At 50.4% G+C, this 19,792-nt stretch overlaps 2 protein-coding genes and 1 non-coding gene across 8 annotated transcripts in view; 2 read left to right on the top strand and 1 right to left on the bottom strand.

Moving 5' to 3' along the window:
- ZC3H7B (zinc finger CCCH-type containing 7B) overlaps positions 1 to 2,027 on the bottom strand; it is a 58,363-nt gene extending 56,336 nt beyond the window's left edge. For all 5 annotated transcript variants that reach the window (XM_065944617.1, XM_065944626.1, XM_065944634.1 and 2 more), the window contains exon 1: positions 1,749 to 2,027. The gene's annotated coding sequence lies outside the window, so the exon portion shown is untranslated. The remainder of the gene's footprint in view (positions 1 to 1,748) is intronic.
- A 10,560-nt stretch (positions 2,028 to 12,587) lies between these two features.
- RANGAP1 (Ran GTPase activating protein 1) overlaps positions 12,588 to 19,792 on the top strand; it is a 29,276-nt gene continuing 22,071 nt past the window's right edge. The window contains exons 1-2 of one of the 2 annotated variants that reach the window (XM_065944594.1): positions 12,588 to 12,871; positions 15,242 to 15,391. In XM_065944594.1, the coding sequence (XP_065800666.1) occupies positions 15,280 to 15,391 (112 nt within the window). In that variant the 5' untranslated portion in view covers positions 12,588 to 12,871; positions 15,242 to 15,279. Of the gene's footprint in view, positions 12,872 to 12,957; positions 13,316 to 15,241; positions 15,392 to 19,792 lie in introns of those variants that run through there. The other variant, XM_065944603.1, reaches the window with a different exon arrangement.
- TRNAG-UCC (transfer RNA glycine (anticodon UCC)) lies at positions 15,795 to 15,867 on the top strand. The gene has a single exon. It is a non-coding gene; the product is annotated as a tRNA-Gly (tRNA).

The following is a 19,792-nucleotide window of genomic DNA, read 5'->3' as shown; positions in this document are numbered from 1 at the left end:
TGCCCAGTCGTGTCCGACTCTTTTCGACCCTGTGGATTGCAGCCCACCAGGCTCCTCTGTCCATGGGCTTCTCCAGGCAAGAATACTGGAGTGGGTTGCCATGCCCTCCTCCAGGAGATCTTTCTGATCCAGGGATTGAACCCACAACTCCTGCATTGCAGGCAGATTCTTTACTGCTGAGCTACTGGGGAAGCCCTCATCCCAGCTCAGGGATCACAAAAGTTCTCTCCCATCCTCAGATCTCAACCCTTCTGGAACAGGCTTCTCCTTCCCAGCTTAAGGAAGCCCACACCTCAAACCTGCTCTAATTGTGATCTGCTGGGCATCATTTCTAGCTTGCAGTCCAATTTCCAAAGGAAGTAAAAATGGGGAAAGACAACCAAGGTGGGTATAGTTGTATTTGCGGAGAGGGGAGAGGAATACTTAGTAGCAGAATGAAAGATTCTGCTGGAATTTTGTGTCCAACAGTTGCTAAACGTACTATAATTATCGCATTTGTGTGAGGATTCAAGGATCTGCATTCTGCTATTTTCATGGAACTTGATAAACTGCAAGCTCTGAGGGAAAATGCTAAGAAATTGGGGTTCAAAGTCTTGTACCCAGGACCAAAGTCCCATTAAGCAGCCCCAGGGAAATGAAATCCCTGACAAAGCTGCTGGGGGCCCCCAGTCCCCCACTCTGGGCTCAGCCCCCTTCTCCAGCCCCTACTTTTCCCCACTGATGGCATGTAGGCATCACACCCATCAGAGTCCATCAGAGTGAGTCCCGATTTTTTTTTCTCCTGGGAATACTGCTTTGTCTCTGGGAAAGACCCCCAAATCAGGCACCTTATAAACGTCCTAGCCGGTCAGATTTTAAGGGTAAATCAGGGGAAGAAAGGGGCAGGCCGGGAAGGGCCCTGGGGCCCGCGGAGGGTAGTAGAGGGGTCGGAGGCCGCCGTGGTGGGTGGCTCCCGGGTACCCATATTCAGGGGGCGCCCCCCAGGCGCTGGAGCTGTCCCCTGCAGCCCCTGCGCGCGCCTGGTCAGACGACGGAATCCTCGCAGGCCTCCGAGTCCTGGGACCCATGCCACGACCGGAAATGCCCCCCTACCGAGACCGCACCCCCCTTTCCTGCCGCCCTCTCCCCCGGGCCGGGCCGCAGGCCCCGGATCCCCGGGCTCGCGTGGCCGCCGCAGCCCGCAGGGGCGGCCCGTTGGCGGCCGCTGTCCTCCGCCCGCGCTGCGGTCCCTCCAACTCCCGGCGCTGCGGGGCCAAGGCGCACACAAAAGGAAGGGGCGCGCTGCCAGCGACGCCCCCGCCAATCGCCAATCCCCTCGAACCCCATCGCGGGGACCCGCAAAGCCTCCGCGCACCCCAAAGCTCCGGACGCCCAAGAGAGAGCCCCCCACGCAAGAAATTCCGAGACACCTCCCGGGGGCTTGCAGAGGCGGCCAAATCACCCAGCGGCAGGTGCCCCCGGCCGCACAATAACTTTGAAACTTTGGGGCTGGGCGCGGGGGCCGGGAGGGGGAGCCCCAAAAAGAAGGAAAGGGGGATTGCGGAGGGGGAGGAAGCTGTGTCTTTATTTTTGCAACATGCACTCTCCGGGCGTCCCCAGTGCAGCTCCGGCCGGGCCAGGGGTCTCCGCGCCTCCGCCCGGCCCGGCGCGGCCCCCGGGTCCCCCGAGCCCTTCCCGCGCCGACCGCCCGTCCGCGGTCGGGCCCCCGGCCTCTGCCCCACGGGGCTCGGGCCGCGCGCTGCACTCACCTCGGCCGGGCTGCGCTCCCCGCGGGCCTGCGCCGAGCCCGATAAATGGTATGCTATGACTAGAGGTATGATTACGTTATTATTATTAGTAATAATAAGAGTAAATGCTATTTAATTACGGGCAGCCGCATCCTGCTCCCGGCGCCGCCGCCCCGGCAGCTCCGTCCATGTGGCTCCGGAGCGCTTTACTTTCATTTCCAGCCCCCCCGGCCGGCCGCTCGCGGCAGCGCCCGCTGGAGGCTCGGTCGCCCCGCAGTCCCTCCTCCTCGGGTCCTAGAGCGCGGCTTCCCTCGCCGGGCGCCGGGGGTGGGCGGCGCGGGCCGCGCACCTGGGGGCGGAGGGGGCGGGGAAGTCCCCCTTCCTCGCCGACTGCTCATGCCTGGAATTCACCTTTATTTTCTTTGCAAGCGTCCTGCCCTCTTGGGGCTTTTCTCTTGGCGATTCTGCATTTCTGGGAGGGTGCTGGTCTCCCTGAGCGCCTCCGCCCTTCCTCCACCCCCGAGTTTCAGTTGCTTTCAGTGTAGACTCCCCCCCAAACCCTAGGAGCCTTGCGCCCTTTTTAAGAGTGGGGGCCCAAGGTTGTTGTTTGTCTAGGATCTTTCCCTAACGGATGTGAGGCCGCTTAGAAGACCCAGTGAATGGGGTGGCAAAGAGTGGGACACGACTTCACGACTGAACAAAGAAGACCCAAAAGTTAAGGGGAGATCACCGGAAGAAGAAATCAGCTGTCAGAGGCCCTGGCGCTGCCTCAGAGCTGGCCAGGTCCATGTTGGATTTGAATCTAGAGCTTCAGATCCAAACACTGTGTCATCCATCCCATCCTACCATTGCTTCCTAGAGTTCTCTTCCCTCTTCATTTTAAACACATGTATGTATATGCACATAAATTTCTTTATGGAGGGGGGACTTCCTTGGCGGTCCAGTGGTTAAGATTCTGCACTTCCAATGCAGGGAGTGCAAGTTTGATCCTTTTTAGGGAACTAAGGGGCTTCCTCTGTGACTCAGAGGTAAAGAATACACCTGCAGTGAAGGAGATGCGGGTTCAGTCCCTGGGGCAGGAAGATCTCCTGGAGGAGGAAATGGCACCCCACTCCAGTATTCTTGGAGTGGAAAATCCTGGAAAATCCCATAGACAGAGGAGCCTAGCGGGCTACAGTCTTCCGGGTCACAAAGAGTCGAACACGACTGAGCACTTGTCCCAACAGATCAGTGGTAAAGAATCCGCCTGCAATGCAGGAGACACAGGAGATGTGGGTTCTATCTCTAAGTTGGGAAGATCCCCTAGAGTAGGAAATGGCAACCCACTCCAGTATTCCTGTGGGGAAAATCCCATGCACAGATGAGCCTGGTGGGCTACAGTCCATAGGGTCTCAGAGAGACAGATACCACTGAGATCCACGCACACAGGGAACTAAGATCTCACACGCTGTGCAGTGTGGTCAAAAAAGAAAATTATTTAGTGAGGATCAATTGTGAGATTTGTAAAGATTTTATCTTTATAAATGGATCGTTTCCACATTTGTGCCATACAGTCTTAGGAACTGGAGGTACATCGCTGAGATGAATTTTAAACATGTGGCAAATGTTGGGAGGCACAGGAAACTTAAACAGTTTACCCATTTCTCACCATAATTCTGGAAGATTGGGTTTAGCACACTCATTTTACAAATGGAAAACTGAGTCAGTTCAGTCGCTCAGTCGTGTCTGACTCTTTGTGACCCCATGAATCGCAGCACGCCAGGCCTCCCTGTCCATCACCAACTCCTGAAGTTTACCCAAACTCATGTCCATTGAGTTGGTGATGCCATCCAACCATCTCATCCTCTGTCGTCCCCTTCTCCTCCTGCCCTCAATCTTTCCCAGCACCAGGGTCTTTTCAAATGAGTCGGCTCTTCGCATCAGGTGGCCAAAGTATTGGAGTTTCAGCTTCAACATCAGTCCTTCCAATGAACACCCAGGACTGATCTCCTTTAGGATGGACTGGTTGGATCTCCTTGCAGTTCAAGGGACTCTCAAGAGTCTTCTCCAGCACCACAGTTCAAAAGCATCAATTCTTCAGCACTCAGCTTTTTTTATAGTCCAACTCTCATATCCATGCATGACCACTGGAAAAACCATAACCTTGACTAGACGGACCTTTGTTGGCAAAGTAATGTTTATGCTTTTTAATATGCTATCTAGGTTGGTCATAACTTTCCTTCCAAGGAGTAAGCGTCTTTTACTTTCATGGTTGCAGTCACCATCTTCAGTGATTTTGGAGCCCCAAAAAATAAAGTCTGCCACTGTTTTCCCATCTATTTTTCATGAAATGATGGGACCAGATGCCATGATCTTAGTTTTCTGAATGTTGAGCTTTAAGCCAACTTTTTCACTCTCCTCTTTCACTTTCATTAAGAGGCTCCTTAGTTCTTCTTCACTTTCTGCCATAAGGGTGGTTTCACCTGCATATCTGAGGTTATTGATATTTCTCCCAGCAATCTTGATTCCAGCTTGAGCTTCATCCAGCCCAGCGTTTCTCATGATGTACTCTGCATATAAGTTAAATAAGCAGGGTGACAATATACAGCCTTGACGTACTCCTTTTCCTATTTGGAACCAATCTATTGTTCCATGGCCAATTCTAACTGTTACTTCCTAATCTGCATACAGGTTTCTCAAGAGGCCGGTCAGGTGGTCTGGTATTTCCATCTCTTTCAGAATTTTCCATAGTTTGTTGTGATCCACACAGTCAAAGGCTTTGGAATAGTCAATAAAGTGGAAATAGATGTTTTCCTGGAACTCTCTTGCTTTTTCAATGATCCAGCGGATGTTGACAATTTGATCTCTGGTTCCTCTGCCTTTTCTAAAACCAGCTTGAACATCTGGAAGTTCACGGTTCATGTGTTGCTGAAGCCTGGCTTGGAGAATTTTGAACATTACTTTACTAGCGTGTGAGATGAGTGCAATTGTGCAATAGTTTGAGCCCTCTTTGGCATTGCCTTTCTTTGGGGTTGGAATGAAAACTGACCTTTTCCAGTCCTGTGGCCACTGCTGAGTTTTCCAAATTTGCTGGCATATTGAGTGCAGCACTTTCACAGCACCATCTTGTAGGATTTGAAATAGCTCAACTGGAATTCCATCACCTCCACTAGCTTTGTTCGTAGTGATGCTTCCTAAGGCCCACTTGACTTCACATTCCAGGATGTCTGGCTCTAGGTGAGTGATCACACCATCGTGATTATCTGGGTCATGAAGATCTTTTTTGTACAGTTCTTCTGTGTATTCTTGCTACCTCTTCTTAATATCATCTGCTTCTGTTAGGTCCCTACCATTTTTGTCCTTTATTGAGCCCAGCTTTGCATGAAATGTTCCCTTGGTATCTCTAATTTTCTTGAAGAGATCTCTAGTCTTTCCCATTCTATTGTTTTCCTCTATTTGTTTGCATTGATCACTGAGGAAGGCTTTCTTATCTCTCCTTGCTATTCTCTGGAACTCTGCATTCAAATGGGTATATCTTTCCTTTTCTCCTTTGCTTACCTTTCCCTTCTTTTCACAGCAATTTGTAACGCCTCTTCAGATGGCCATTTTGCTTTTTTGCATTTCTTTTTCTTGGGGATGGTCTTGATCCCTGTGTCCTGTACAATGTCACGAACCTCCGTCCATTGTTCATCAGGCACTCTATCAGTCTAGTCCCTTAAGGATTAAGTGACTTGTCCAAGGCGGCAAGTCTGACTGCAGTCTGTATGCTTTAGATGGCCTCCTGTGCTTTTCACTATCTACCTTAAGGGAGCCTTGAAAAGGGGTGGGGGAAGTACACCTGCACCATCAGAATTTCTCAAGCTCTTCCTTCTGTGGATGCCATCGCTCCCCTCACTCCTCTAAGATTGACAACACCAGAAAGGCAGTCTCTGGCGTGAGAGGGATGTCCAGAAAGGAGAAGCCACGTCCACGCAGGCTCACTGTGGTGGGGTAGAGGAGGGTTGTGGCTCGTTTAAAATGAAGACTTCTGGGGAATTCCCTGGCGGTCCAGTGGTTAGGACTCCACACTTTCACTGCAGGAGGCTCGAGTTTATTCCCACAAGCTGCATGGCCAAAAATAAAAAATTAAATGAAGTAAAATGGAGACCTCTAATCACCCCCACCTCACCGCTACCTCAGAGATTCTTTTTTTTTTTTTTTTTTTTTTTTTTTTTGCGGGGTGGAGGTCTGGGCCCGGGGACTGTGCTGGAGCTGTGGGGAAAGGGTCTTACTTACAGTCCCAGGAGTGAGGCCTGGCAGTGAATGTTTTTGAGTGAGTAAATGAACACTGTATAAATGGTTGCAATTAAGGCTGTCCTGTAAGAACTTCTCTGGTGTGATCTAGTGGTTAGGAATCTACCTTCCACTGCAGGGGATGCAGGTTTAATCCCTGGTTGGAGAACCAAGATCCCGCATGCCACAGGGCAACTAAGCCTCTGTGCCAGAACTGGGGAAGCCAGTCGTGGTGGTGGTTTATTTGCTAAGTTGTGTCCGACTCTTGTAACCCCATGGACAGAGGAGCCTGGCAGGCTACAGTCCATGGGATTCTCCAGGCAAGAATACTGGAGTGAGTTGCCATTTCCTTCTCCAGGGGATCTTCCTGACCCAGGAATCAAACCCGGGTCTCCTGCATTGAAGGCAGATTCTTTACCAACAAGCTACAAGGGAAGCTCCCAGAGAAGCCAGTGGGTGACTGCAAAGATCCAGCACAGAGTGGAAAAAAAGAAAAAGACTGCCATGCACTGAGAGTCTTCCCAGAAAGGGATCTTAGCTTGGGGTTTAGGGAAAGACCTTGAAGATAAAGTGCACAATTTTAGGCTTAGTTTGAGGATAATGAGTACATTCCCCATAGGGTTACTATGAAGATTGAGTTCCTGCATGCAAAGTACTGTGTGATTAAATAAATAACACATTCTTCTGGGAAATAGTCCATAGAATTCCAGTTCTCAGAAGTGAGGATGAACCCATGAACCTAGAAGCTGAGATAGGTTATATCATAGTGAATGAAATTCAGGTGATAAAGCACGCTCACAGTTGTCCCCAGTATGCTTGAAAATGATCAAGCATACGGAAAACTGACGGAACGAGATCGCCCTGTATTATGCTATTTGTGCTCAGTCGCTTCAGTTGTTTCCGACTCGGCGACCCCCTAGGCTGTAGCCTTCCAGGCTCCTCTGTCCATGGGATTCTCCCAGCAAGAATACTGGAGTGGGTTTCCGTGCTGTCTTCCAGGGAGTCTTCCCAACTCAGGGATGCAGTCCATGTCTCCTGCATTGAAGGCAGACTCTTTACTGTTGAGCCACCAGGGAAGCCCATATTATGCTATGACTGTTAAACTTTTTCTGTATTTGCTTTATCATATATTCATCCCTCCATCCACACATCAGTCTACGTAATATTTTTGTTAAAAACAAAATAGGTAATTTTTAACTTTCTTCTCTGTGCTCTTTTACATTTATACTAATTTTTAAAATTGCTGTCAGTTTTCATTTTAAAAATGAAATAATTTCCATTTTAAAACAAAAGAACTATTAAAAGGGAATATAATCTACTAAAAGGATTTGATACCAGGAAACCCTTTATACACATTAGACCCAAATTTAAGTTCCTCCCCAGACAGTGTTTTCCATCTTACTCAACACTGGATTCTGGAATAATGCCTTGCACATAGTAGATAACTATTTGTGGAGTGAATGAGTTCTTTTGAGTATCGTTTTTTATTGAGGTTAAAAAGAAATCATTAAGGGAGCCCTGGGCTAGAACCCGGGGAGAACCTGGTTTAAGTTATCTTTAACAAATAATGTAGCAATCCCTCCCACTGGGGGAGGGAGGCAGCTCTCCAGCAATGTGGGTAAACCAGCCCCCCTCGCCTCTCTCCAGGAGGAACCCAAGGCCAGCACCCAGTCGGTTCTTGGGACTTTCTCGCTGCATTCCTCACGTGTCTGACATAGTTCAGGCATTTGTTTTTGATCTGACTAAATGGCAAGTCTGCAGCCTTGGTAGCTCTTCAAGAAACCAGAATAAATATTGTTATTTATTCCACTCAAAATTGGCAATTAAGTTTGTTTTCAGGCACCAGAATGGAATTTAAAACATTCAGTTCAAGTAAACCAAACTAATCAGAGGCAGTCTGCTTTTCTCTTCAAAACATTAAAAAAAGGGGGGGGGGGGGAGAAAGAAAGAAGGCAGACAATAAAAACTGCTGCACAATAGAGAAAGGGGTCTGGAACATCCACTCTCCTCTTATTCCCACCTCACACTCAAAAGGTGACTTGTTCTGCATGTGTAATGAAAAGAACCCTGCCCCCCAAAAAGAAAAGAACCCCAGAGATCTGTCTTCCACTATTTCTTGTCTAAATTACTGTGTAATTCAGGCAGGTTATTTGACCTCTGGGCTTTAGTTCTCCGTTTGCTGAAAAGAGAACAGGGGGGCTTCCCTGGTTGTCCGGTTGCTAAGACGCTGTGCTCCCAATTCAGGGGGCCCAGGTTCAATCCCTGGTCAACGAACTGAGAATTTGCATGTGGAAACTAAAAGTTCGCATTGCCACAACTAAAGTTCTTGCATGCTGCAATTAAGACCCGGTGCAAAAAAAAAAAAGACCCGGTGCAGCCAAATAAATATTAAAAAAAGAAGAAGAAAAGAGGTGAGCAACGGCTTAAGATGGTTCCATCTGCCCATTCCATTTCTTTTCTCAGGGTCAGGCAAACAGACTAGTCTCTCTGAAAGAGAGGGTTGGAGAAAGTCAGGGGGAGAGAGAAAGAAGATGACAGATGAGTTGTTGGAAACACTGATGTTTCAGGACTCTGTGTTGCAGGAAGTGGGACCCCTCCCAGGGCCTGAGAATGGGCTCTTGTTTAACACTTGAAAATGAATTGTCCAAGGAGACACATGCCCTGACAAAGCAAGAGATTTTATTGGGAAGGGGCACCCAGGCAGAGCGCAGTAGGTAAGGGAATCCAGGAGAACTGCTCTGCCAACGTGGCTTGAAGTCTCGGGTTGTATGGTGATGGGATTAGTTTTCGGGTTGTCTTTAGTCAATGGTTCTGACTCAGAGTCCTTCCTGATGGCACCCTCATTGCATCGATCAGCCAAGACGGATGCCAGCGAGAAGGATTCTGGGAGGTGTCTCCTTTTGACCTTTCCAGAACTCTTTCCATTGGCGGTGGCCTATTCGTTCCGTGTTCTTTACCAGGAGCTCCTGTCTTAAAACAACTCATGCAAATGGTTACTCAGGTGCCTGGCCAGGGTGGGCGATTTCAGTCAACTCAGTGTGCAAACCCCCTTCTCCCTTTTAAATCGTAGCCTCCCCCTTTTAACGGGGTTTGAGATAGAATCTAGATTCAGGAGTAACAAACAGAATCTGTGTTGCTGAGGACCTGGATTTGTGATTTTTAGCTTTGAATGTGAACCCCTTCAGGCAGAACACCTACCCACTGGGTCTCCACAGGCCCCATGGGACCCTGTTACTTCCCTGGGCTTTGAAGGCCATTGAGTTTCTGCTAAGAAACTTGCAGTTATAAAAACCCTGTGATCCATCACCCAAACAACGAGGAAGGGAAGATTACCTCAGATGTTCTGCCACCCACTTCCTTCTTCCCTTCAGGAGGTCCCCATCAGAAGAAAGTCTCAGAAAGTAAAACTAGAAGAGGGAGGCTTAGGGTCACCCTAAGGAAAATTCAGACTGATTTGATCAGGCTTAGCCAGAATCAGCTCAGGAATAACATCAGGCCTAGTTGGAAGCTTCTCAGCCTTTTCAGATGATGATTCATTTTAAGGAAACATCCCACGACCCTGACTGAAATCCAGTTCAAATGAGGAAACCTGTGGGCTGGAAGAAGCACAAGCTGGAATCAAGATTGCGGGGAGAAATATCAATAACCTCAGATGTGCAGATGACACCACCCTTACGGGAGAAAGTGAAAAAGAACTAAAGAGCCTCTTCATGAAAGTGAAAGCTGCTGGTGCTAAGTTGCTTCAGTCGTGTCCAACTCTGTGCGACCTCATAGACGGCAGCCCACCAGGCTCCGCCGCCCCTGGGATTCTCCAGGCAAGAACACTGGAGTGGGTTGCCATTTCCTTCTCCAATGCATGAAAGTGAAAAGTGAAAGTGAATTCGCTCAGTCGTGTCTGACTCTTCGTGACCCCATAGACTGCGACCTACCAGGCTCCTCCGTCCATGGGATTTTCCAGGCAAGAGTATTGGAGTGCATTGCCATTGCCTTCTCAGGAAAATGAAAGAGGAGAGTGAAAAAGTTGGCTTAAATAACATTCAGAAGACTAAGATCATGGCATCCGGTCCCATCACTTCATGGCAAATAGAAGGGCAAACAGTGGAAACAGTGGCTGACTTTATTTTTCTGGGCTCCAAAATCACTGCAGATGGTGATTGTAGCCATGAAATTAAAAGACGCTTGCAAAAAAATAAATAAATAAAAGATGCTTGCTCCTTGGAAGGAAAGTTATGACCAACCTAGATAGCATATTAAAAAGCAGAGACATTACTTTGTCAACAAAAGTCCGTCTAGTCAAGGATATGGGTTTTCCAGTGGTCATGTATGGATGTGAGAGTTGGACTATAAAGAAAGCTGAGTGCCGAAGAATTGATGCTTTTGAACTGTGGTGTTGGGGAAGACTCTTGAGAGTCCCTTGAATTGCAAGGAGATCCAACCAGTCCATCCTAAAGATCAGTCCTGGGTGTTCATTGGAAGGACTGATGTTGAAGCTGAAACTCCAATACTTTGGCCACCTGATGCGAAGAGCTGACTCATTTGAAAAGACCCTGATGCTTGGAAAAATTGAGGGCAGGAGGAAAAGGGGACGACAGAGGATGAGATGGTTGGATGGCATCACCTACTTAATGGACATGAGTTTGGGTAAACTTCAGGAGTTGGTGATGGGTAGGGAGGCCTGGCGTGCTGTGGTTCACGGGGTCTCAAAGAGTCGGACACGACTGAGCAACTGAATTGAACTGAGGTACCTATGACAGGCCAGGAGCCCAAAGAATGCTGCCCAGCTAGAAACAGTACCTTTCTAGAGGCTCTTCAGGTGAAGGAGGAAGCTGCCAAGTAGAATGTTAACTCTGTGAAAAAGCTGTCAGACCCACTGCTGTGAGGGGTCTAAAGCTTGCTGGAGGGCCCACAGGAAGTTGACTCATTCAGGTTGGAGTCACCAGGGCAAGGAAAGCCTCTGGGAGGAGGTGACATATAATATGGGCTTTGCAGGCAGAAGAGGAAAGGGAGAATGGAGAGGATCCACAACTCAGTAGTAGTGCGGACTAGAGTCTGGAGCTTCTGTTTTCTCATCTCTGCTGGGAAGGGTAACAATGATGCCCTTTTCCTTTGTGGTTGTAAAGATTAAATTAGTTGTATGTGGAAGAATCTGGCACATACTACATTTAACTCTGAATTGCAGGTAAAGCAAAAGCATAAGTGGGTGTGTGGGCTGAGTTGTGAGAGGTAACTTTGGAAAAGAAGTCTGCTTGTGTTGACAGTGCTGATCTCCGGGAACTAGAGTTTCTTGGGTAATGTTCACTTTTCTGTTACTATCCTGTTAGATGTTGGTTGAAGTGTTTATAATAAACACCTTATTTATATAATGGTTAAAAAGTTCTTTGTGAAAAGAAAAAAAGCTACTTGTGTTCTGTTACTTAAAGAATTCAAACCTAGTTAAAAGTAGCAAAAATGTTCAAAGAAATCCCACAGACCCTTCACCCAGATTCACTTGTTAACATTTTGCTATACTTGCACTCCCTCTCGCTACGTATGAATGCATACATTTTTTGAGCCATTCCAGAGTAGGTTGCAAACATGCCTGTAATTATTTCAGCATATATTTCCCAAGAACAAGGGCAGTGTCTTACATAATCAGGTACAATTTAAAAGAAACAACAGGTTTAACATGGAAACAATGCTATTATCTTTTTTTTTTTTTACAATGTTATTATCTAACATACAAATTTTTCTGTCTCAATATTGCCCTTTATAGAAATTCTCTGTACCCCAAGATCCAATCCAGGACCACGTGTTGCATTTAATTATCGTGTCTTTTTAGTCACGTTTAATCTGCAACAGTTCCTCAGCTTTTCTGTCTTTCACGACACAGACATTTTTGGAAGTGTACAGATACGTTATTCCGTAATGTGTTCCTTAGTTGGGTACGTCCGATGGCTCCTCACGATCAGATTAATTTTATGCGTTGCGGGGACTGGATGGTGATGCTGTGTCCTTCTCAGCACAGCACTGCGGGAGGTGTGCGATGAATGTCAGAGTCTTGTTATCGACGTTAACGTGAACGTTAATGTGGTTAAGGGTGGTGTGGCAGAGTTTCTTTGCTACAGTTACTATTCGCCCCCTCCTTTTAATTATCAAGGAATTTGTGGCTATTTTGGGGAAAGTCCTCGAATGTCCTTCCAATTTCATGGGACAAAAAAAACGGAAGTTTTCTCTTTAGGAAATAGACACCTCTTAGCTTGCGGAACAGATCCAGCTTCGAGTCTCCGTCAGCACCAGCCTTTGTCAATAAAGTTACGTGAACGTGAACGTTTCCGGAAGGGCGGAGCCGGCTCGGCCGCACGGCATTTAGGGAATTGTAGTCGCCCTGGAAGTTCGCGGCTCAACACCGCCCAGCGGTCTCGGGGAGAAAGAGCCAGAAGCCGCAAAAGGGAGGGCACAGAGGGACCTAGCGGAGGTGCCCTGGGACACCGCGCGAGTATTTTGGGAATGGTAGTTCGCGGGCGCGACTCTGCGGCGTCCAGCCGCGCCCCGCGCAGGATAAGCGGACCACTATACCCGACAGGCCGCGCGCGCGCGGGGGCAGGGGAAGCCGGACCGGGCCTCCGACAAATCAAATCGAAGGAAAGAAACTGCCGGCTTTCAAAATCCACCTCCCTCCGCCATCATCTGCCGCCGGGCGGGGAGCAGGTGGTGTCTGAGGTGCGAGCAGCGAGAAGCCCTTGGGCAAAGCTGACGGACGTCTCCCGGTAGGGCTGAGCATCTGGAGCGCCGGACCGGAGGCGGCGACCCCGACCTGACCTGACCTGACCTGACCCGGACCCTAAATCCGTCCCCGCCCGCCGGACGCACGCGCGCACTCCGGTCGCCCCACGCGGCGGCACAGCCTGTGTACGGTAGGGTCGGGGATCCCTTTCCTTTTCTTGTCACCTGCCTGGGGATGCAGGCGGGGGTGGCGCGGCCCTGGAACCGGACGAGGAAGGTGTGGCGCTTTCTGCGTGCCCCCCTCCGCCTTCATCCCCTGTGCCCTCGACCGCCGAGCGGGTGGGAGTTTGGGAAGCCAGGAGGGGCGCTGTCCCTTTTCCCAAGCGGCGAGACTGAGGCTTAAGAGAGGGCGTCAGGCCCACCCGGCTCGCCCAGACGGCTGCGGCGTCCCTTGTTCGCGTCGGTGTCAATCCGAGGGCGGTGCACGTTCGCCTGGGATCCCGGATGGGGCTCCGGTGCGGCCCCGCCTGTCATTCTCGGATCGAACTCGCGCGTCGCTCTCCCGCCGTCGCCTCCCAAGAGGCCAACACCCGCCGAGGACCTGGGCTGGTGCCGCCGCAGCCCCGGGGACCCGCGTGAGTCACTGCCGACGCTGGGCAGGAGCGGTGGATGTGCACGGAGGCAAATGTGCCAGACTCCTGCTCGGAAGGGGGAGGAGATGTTTGTGTTTGCTTCGCCGCGGGCCCTTTGCAGACCTTGGACTAATCAGTTCACCTCTCTGTGGTCCAGTTACCTAGACTTTATAGTGAACGGTGTGTGTGTTGCCTAGTCTTTATAGTGGATAGGATGGGAGTGTGTGTGTGTACGTACTGGACTTCTCTTCCAGCTGAGAAGTTCTGTGTTCCTATTTCATCTGGACGCCTCACCACCGTTTTTCTAGCCTTAAATTGTCCCAAACCAGATTTACAAGGAGTGGGGTGGTTGTGGTGTCAGGCTAATTTATGTTGAATTTCATCCCCTCATTCATTCTTGAAGCAGCTTTGAGATTCCCTGCCTCTCGCAGCAGATAGAGTGATCCTGTCAGAATATGTCAGAATATGCGTCACATCACAGTTCCTCTTCTGCTAGAAACCCTCCAGTGGCTCCCTTTGTCATTCAGAGTAAAAGCTTTAGTTCTTAAAATGGCCTTTGTGGCTGGAGCCTCTTGTTAATTCTCTTTCTTTATCTCTTACCTCTTTTCTCCTCCCTCTCTGTGTTCCAGCCCCACTGGCCTCCTTGCACTTCCTCTGCCCCCCCCTCCCCTTCCCCCACAAGACCCTTTGCAAGAATGTTCTTCCCCCAGATATCTGCGTGGGTCAGTCCCCAGTATCCTTCAAGTCTTTGTTTCTTTCTTGATAATACCTTCTCTAAGACTCTTAAGAGTCCCCGTGGATTGCAAGGAGATCAAACCAGTCAATCCTAAAGGACATCAGTCCTGAATATTCATTGGAAAGGCTGAAGCTGAAGCCCCAGTACTTTGGCCACCTGAGGCGAAGAACTGACTCCTTGGAAAAGACCCCGATGCTGGGAAATATTGAAGGCAGGAGAAGGGGACGACAGAGGATGAGATGGTTGGATGGCATCACTGACTCAATGGACATGAGTTTGACCAAGCTGCAGGAGATGGTGAAGGACAGGGAACCCTGGCGTGCTGCAGTCCATGGGGTTGCAAACAGTTGGACACGACTAAGCAACTGAACAACCACCACCACTCTATTTTAGATTAAATCCATCCCCCGCCAAGAAAAAAGGAAAACAGCAAAGCTCCTTACCCCTTTTCCTGTTTATTTTTTTTCTTATTACTGTCTGAGACACTAAATAACCTTGTTCTTCCTGATCACCCATTCCTCTTTGGGGAAATGTAGTGGTCCTTTCTGCCAGTCTGCTGAACTACAGGCTAGAAGCTCCTTTTTTTCAGTAACTCTGTCATCAGTCTATTGTGATGGTGGTGGTTGTGATGTAGAGACCTCTGGTCTCCTAGGACCCCCGAGGTCTGGCTGCCATGGGCTGCCCAGTCTCCTGGCCAAGGTTGAAACCAGCTGTGCAGTGGGCTGACCCCTGTGCCCTACCCCCAGAGTCATGCCAGCGAGGGCAGTGGGGCATTCTTTGGGATGGATAACCTGGATCCCATAGCCATCCGTGCCCTGTTTGAGGAATGGGACCCTCAAACAGAGAGCGCCCGACGTGATCAGGCAGGTGTGTGTTCTGGGGAGACTCTTCATAGCCGTCAGACTGGAGCTCGACTGCCGTTCCCTAGGGACCCAGTGGCTTTGCTTGGCACCCCAGCTGGGGCAGTTGGGCAGAGGAGGGCTTGTAGTGAGATGGTAACTCTGTAGAGGTTGAAACCTTTGCCTTTTTAGAACTCTTTCTTCCTCAGTGTTGTTTTTTTTCTCCCAGTGGTTTAGCGCTTGGGATTTCCTTATCCTGGGAGGTGGGCTCAGGCAGCTGAAATGGTCCTACCCGGCCCTCCCCAACCTGGAGATGCCCAGAGAGCCTCTCTTAATGCACTTTGACCCCCTCAGTCTGCAGATTCCCAGGGGAGCCCACCGACGCAGCCGCCATGGCCTCTGAAGATATTGCCAAACTAGCAGAGACGCTCGCCAAGACCCAGGTGGCCGGGGGACAGCTGAGTTTCAAGGGCAAGAGCCTCAAACTCAACACTGCAGACGATGGTGAGTCCTCGTGTGGACTGGCCCCAGAGGGACAGGCAGCAAGCGAGAGAGCACCTCCTCGTCCCACTTGTCAGGCCCGGTTAGCTTCATGATCACACTTGTCCTAGCCCAGTGAGGCTTGACGATGTTTTGTCCATGAGCATATGGTGGGCATCCCTGCCAGTGGCAGCTCAGGCCGGCAGGTGGGAAGGACCTCTTGGGGGAAATGGTCAGCAGTGAGGGACCACAGTGAGCAGCAGTCCCAGGATCCAGCCCTGCTTTCTTACTTCAGATCCACCCCCACATTCACCCCACGATCCAGAGCTGGTCTGGGAATAGTTGTTGCCTTCCTGAGAGTGGGAATGTTCTGAGCACTGCACCCCCGAGAGCAGTGAGGCTGCATGAAAACGACAGTCCAGGGGTTTCCCTGGCGGTCCAGTGGTTAAGACTCTGCACTTCCACTGCAGGGGCCATAGGTTCAATCCCTGGTCAGGGAACTAACATCCCACATGCTGTGCAGCGCAGGCCAGAAAAAAAAGAGAGAGACTCTGGGCCCTCTTGGGAGTGTGGTACACGCAGTGAATGCCCCTGAGGGGAGGGATGGATGCACCTGTCTGAACAGGCATCAGGACTGGACAGAACTAGAAGCAGAATGCAGACCCTGTCTTTGCTTCTGTGGCCAGAGCGTGGCTGGCACGGATCCACCCCAAATCCCAGGCACCTGGCAGTGAAGGCGCCTGCATCGGGGCCTCTTGAGGTTCCAGCCCAACCAGAGAAACTGGTCTGGACCTGCCTGGTTGTCCTGGTGTACAGGCAGGTTGGCTCCCATCCTCCAGGTCAGATACCGCTTGAGTCCTTGCACATTCCTAACGTCCCTGGAGGGCCTTAACCTTTAGAATTCCTCCCTGTGCATTATTACTTTTGATCCTTGCATCATCCCTGGGAAAGGGAGGTAAACATGTTGCCATTTTATAAATGAGGAGTAAAGGACTTGGGAGCCTTCAGTAACTTACTGGTCTTCAGTAACTTACTCAAGGTGGTGTAGCCCAGAATAGCAGAGCCAGGATTCCGTCGGAGGTCCAGCTGCGTCCCTGGTCTGGTGCGTCTCAGTGTACATTCAGCCCAGCTCAGTAAGTGTGAATTTGCTATTAAATGCTGGTCGTTAACACTGTGTCAGTTAGTCTTCAGTGCTGTACAAAGAGTGTCTCAGTTTATCCCCCCAAAAAGTCTGGAGGTAGGTTTCACCCCATTGTGCAGATTGGGAAGTTGAGGCCTAGGGAGGTGATAGGACTTTCCTAAGGCCCAGCTCTAAGCAGTGGAGCTGGGAAGAAAATTCAGGGTTGTCTGCTCCTAAAATCCACGCACACAACCGCTTCATTGGCTCAGGCTGGATGTGCCGCCTCCCGTCTTGGTGGTCACCAGGGGTGGGCAGCTTAGAGCCCAAACCTCTGAGGAGCTCCTGACCTGGAGTAGGAACGAGGTCCTCAGACTGCCAACAGGAGAGATGAAACACGCTCTCAGAGACATGGAAGAGCTCTGGGAAGTAAGGTTGGGGAAAGGATCACTTGTTTTCCACTTAGGGAGGGGTTAGGAGGGCTCCGAAAATCCCCGAGGATGAGCAGATAGTCGAAGGAGAGTGGGCACTGCAGGCAGGAGGACCACGTGAGTTGGCCCAGGAGCTGGGACACACAGGGTGGGCTTGAGAGAAAAGAAGTCAGAAATCCGGAAGGAGCCTTGAGCTGAGGCCCTTGAGTGCTGTATCGAGGGGCCTGGTGGTCTGATTGTGAGCCCAGAAAGGGCCTGTCTTGGCTGGGGGTGAGCAGGTGAGGTCCAGGCAAGGCCATGAAGCTGTTGATTAGAACTCGGCCCCAAAAAGTGGAAAACAAAACAGAGAACTAGGTCCTTTTCTCTGCTCACTGAGTCATGTAAGGACCAAAGTAAGGCCTTGCTGCTTTATGTAGCAGAGTCCCTGGGACTTGTTCCTTTGTGAGGCAGTCGAGGCCGAAAAGGGAAGCCCCTTCCGCACAGCCTGGTGACGGTTGGTGGTCAGTCAGGGACAGCTGGGGCCCATCCCTGGCCTGTGTTTAAGTTCTGCGTAAAGTAGCTCTGGGTTGCCGGTCAAGCGAGAGAGGCAGCCCGGCCGTGGACCCAGCCTCTCCCGTCCCTGCTCTCTGCACGTGGGTGCTCTTCCTCACACGCTCACTCTGTGACTCCCCGGCTAAGCTCGTGGCAAGCTCAGAGCTTCCCAGATCTGAACCTGTATCACTTACACGGCTTCCCCCGGGGCCCTGGCATCTCTGTCGCCTCGCTTCCAAGGGCGGTGTAAACATTCCTGTGAGCAGCCACCTTCCCTCCTGGCGAGCTGGCCTTTCCCTGGATGTTAGGGGGACGCCCTGTTGGAGCAGGTCTCCCAGAGGGCTGAGAGGCCCCTCCAGCCCTGGCCCTGAGTGCCAGCTGCAGAAGAGGCCTGGACCCCCGGCGCTCTGGAGTTGCAGCTCCAAAGGGGGAGAGGGGTCCAGGGGTTTCTCTGCCGGGGCCCTCCTGTGTGAAGTCCACGGTTGTGCACAGAAGCAAGGCTTTGGGGAGCAGCACATACGTTCTTTTTGGGAAAACCAGTCTGAAGCTCAGCATTGCCGTTTTCCCTGAACTCCTGGGCAGAGTGGCTTCGTTCTTTGAAGCCTCAGTGTACCTTCCTAGGAAATGGGAGGCTCGTATCTGTCCAGCCTTTCTCGTCATGAAGTGAATGCTGGTCACTACTGTCTAGCTGTGTGACCTTCGCAGGCACTTCCTTACCTCAGGTCACTCAGCTGGAGACCAGAGCTGTCAGTGACGACCTTAGGAGGTGTGGCGGCAGTGAGCAGTGGCAAAGTGAGACAAGGAAAGGCCCTTCACAAACTCGTGAGCCAGTGAGGAAGCCGGCATGAGGAAAGTCTCTGCATAATGATCGAGTAGCCATTCAGGGACCTCCCTGGCGGTCTAGGGGTTAAGTTCATCCCAGCTAAGATCCAGCATACCGCACACCAGGGCCGAGAGAAGAACTGACCTGGTTGGAGGTAGCAAGGGTTTCTGAGGAGGTGCTGCTGTTTTGGGGGGGGGGAGAAGACAGGTGCATGGGGAGACCCCCAGCTCTCCCCCAGCTCTGACAGCTTCTCAGGGAGCCCCTTAGAGGCTGCAGGTCACGAACTTTCTCTTTTAAAAATGCTTGTTTGTTTGGCTGCACTGGGTCTTCTTGCGGCCTGTGGGATATAGTTCCCCGACCAGGGTTTGAACCCAGGCCCCCTGCATTGGGAGTTTCTTATTCACTGGACCACCAGGGAAGTCCTGGCATTTCACAGACTTTCTGACAACCCCTCTGTGGTTGTCGTAGCCTAGAAGGTCATGTTCCCCTCTTCTCTGTCACACTCTTCTCCATCTCTTCCCCACCATGTTACCCCGATCCATGCTGTGCCAGCCAGACTAGATTTGTCTTTCACGTAACCTGTGTGATTTTTCAGATTGTAAAATTAATACATGCTCATTGTAGCATACAGAAGCATTGAAAGAAGGGGGAAAAAAACATAATCTTCATTATAACACAGCCCAGGGATGTAACTACTGTTAATTTTGATGCATTTTTTTTTTCAAGTTTTGTGTTTTTTTCCCCAAAACATATAGTTGAGTTCCTCTTTTTTTTTTTTTTTTTAAGTAATTGGGATCATAATTACAGATACTTAAAAAGCTGCTTTGTAACCAGACACATTGAGAGTACATTGAACAGACGTGGGGAAAACACAGATTTAGCCAGAATCCCACCACCTGGTGATAACTGCTTTAACGTCTGGTTTTTAAAACTTTGTGTGTATGTGTGTGTGTAGGAGAATTCATACACCGTTTTAAAAGTGGTCAGACGAAACAGCATTGGATAACCTCATTTTTCACTTATTACTGTAAGATGATTATTTTCCAAGTCAGGTAAACACCTCTGTGGCCATTCATTCATAGTGACATCAGTGTAACTGTTTATATCATGCGCCCCAGTGAATTAACCTGCCCTCTGTTGATTGGCATTTAGAGTGTATGGGATTTTTCATCACACCAGCCTGAGTCACTTCACCCTCGATGCGTGCGTGCTGCCTCCCTGCCCTGCCGGTGTTCTCCCCACACCACCCACAAGGTGCCCCGGGCACCTTCTTCACCTGCACCAACCAGTTCCTCCTTTTCCTGGTTCCCAAGTCTCTCATACATTACTTAACACTCATTAGAGAGGAATTGTAGCTCAGATGGTAAAGAATCTGCCTGCAATGCAGGAGACCCAGGTTTGATCCCTGGGTCAGGAAGATCCCCTGGAGAAGGGAATGGCTACCCACTCCAGTGTTCTTGCCTGGAGAATCCCATGGACAGAGGAGCCTGGTGGGCCACAGTCCATGGGGGTGCAAAGAGTCA

Source organism: Muntiacus reevesi, chromosome 1 (genome assembly GCF_963930625.1).
Source record: "Muntiacus reevesi chromosome 1, mMunRee1.1, whole genome shotgun sequence".
Taxonomy (NCBI): domain Eukaryota; kingdom Metazoa; phylum Chordata; class Mammalia; order Artiodactyla; family Cervidae; genus Muntiacus; species Muntiacus reevesi.
This window is presented reverse-complemented; position numbering and strand designations above follow the sequence as displayed.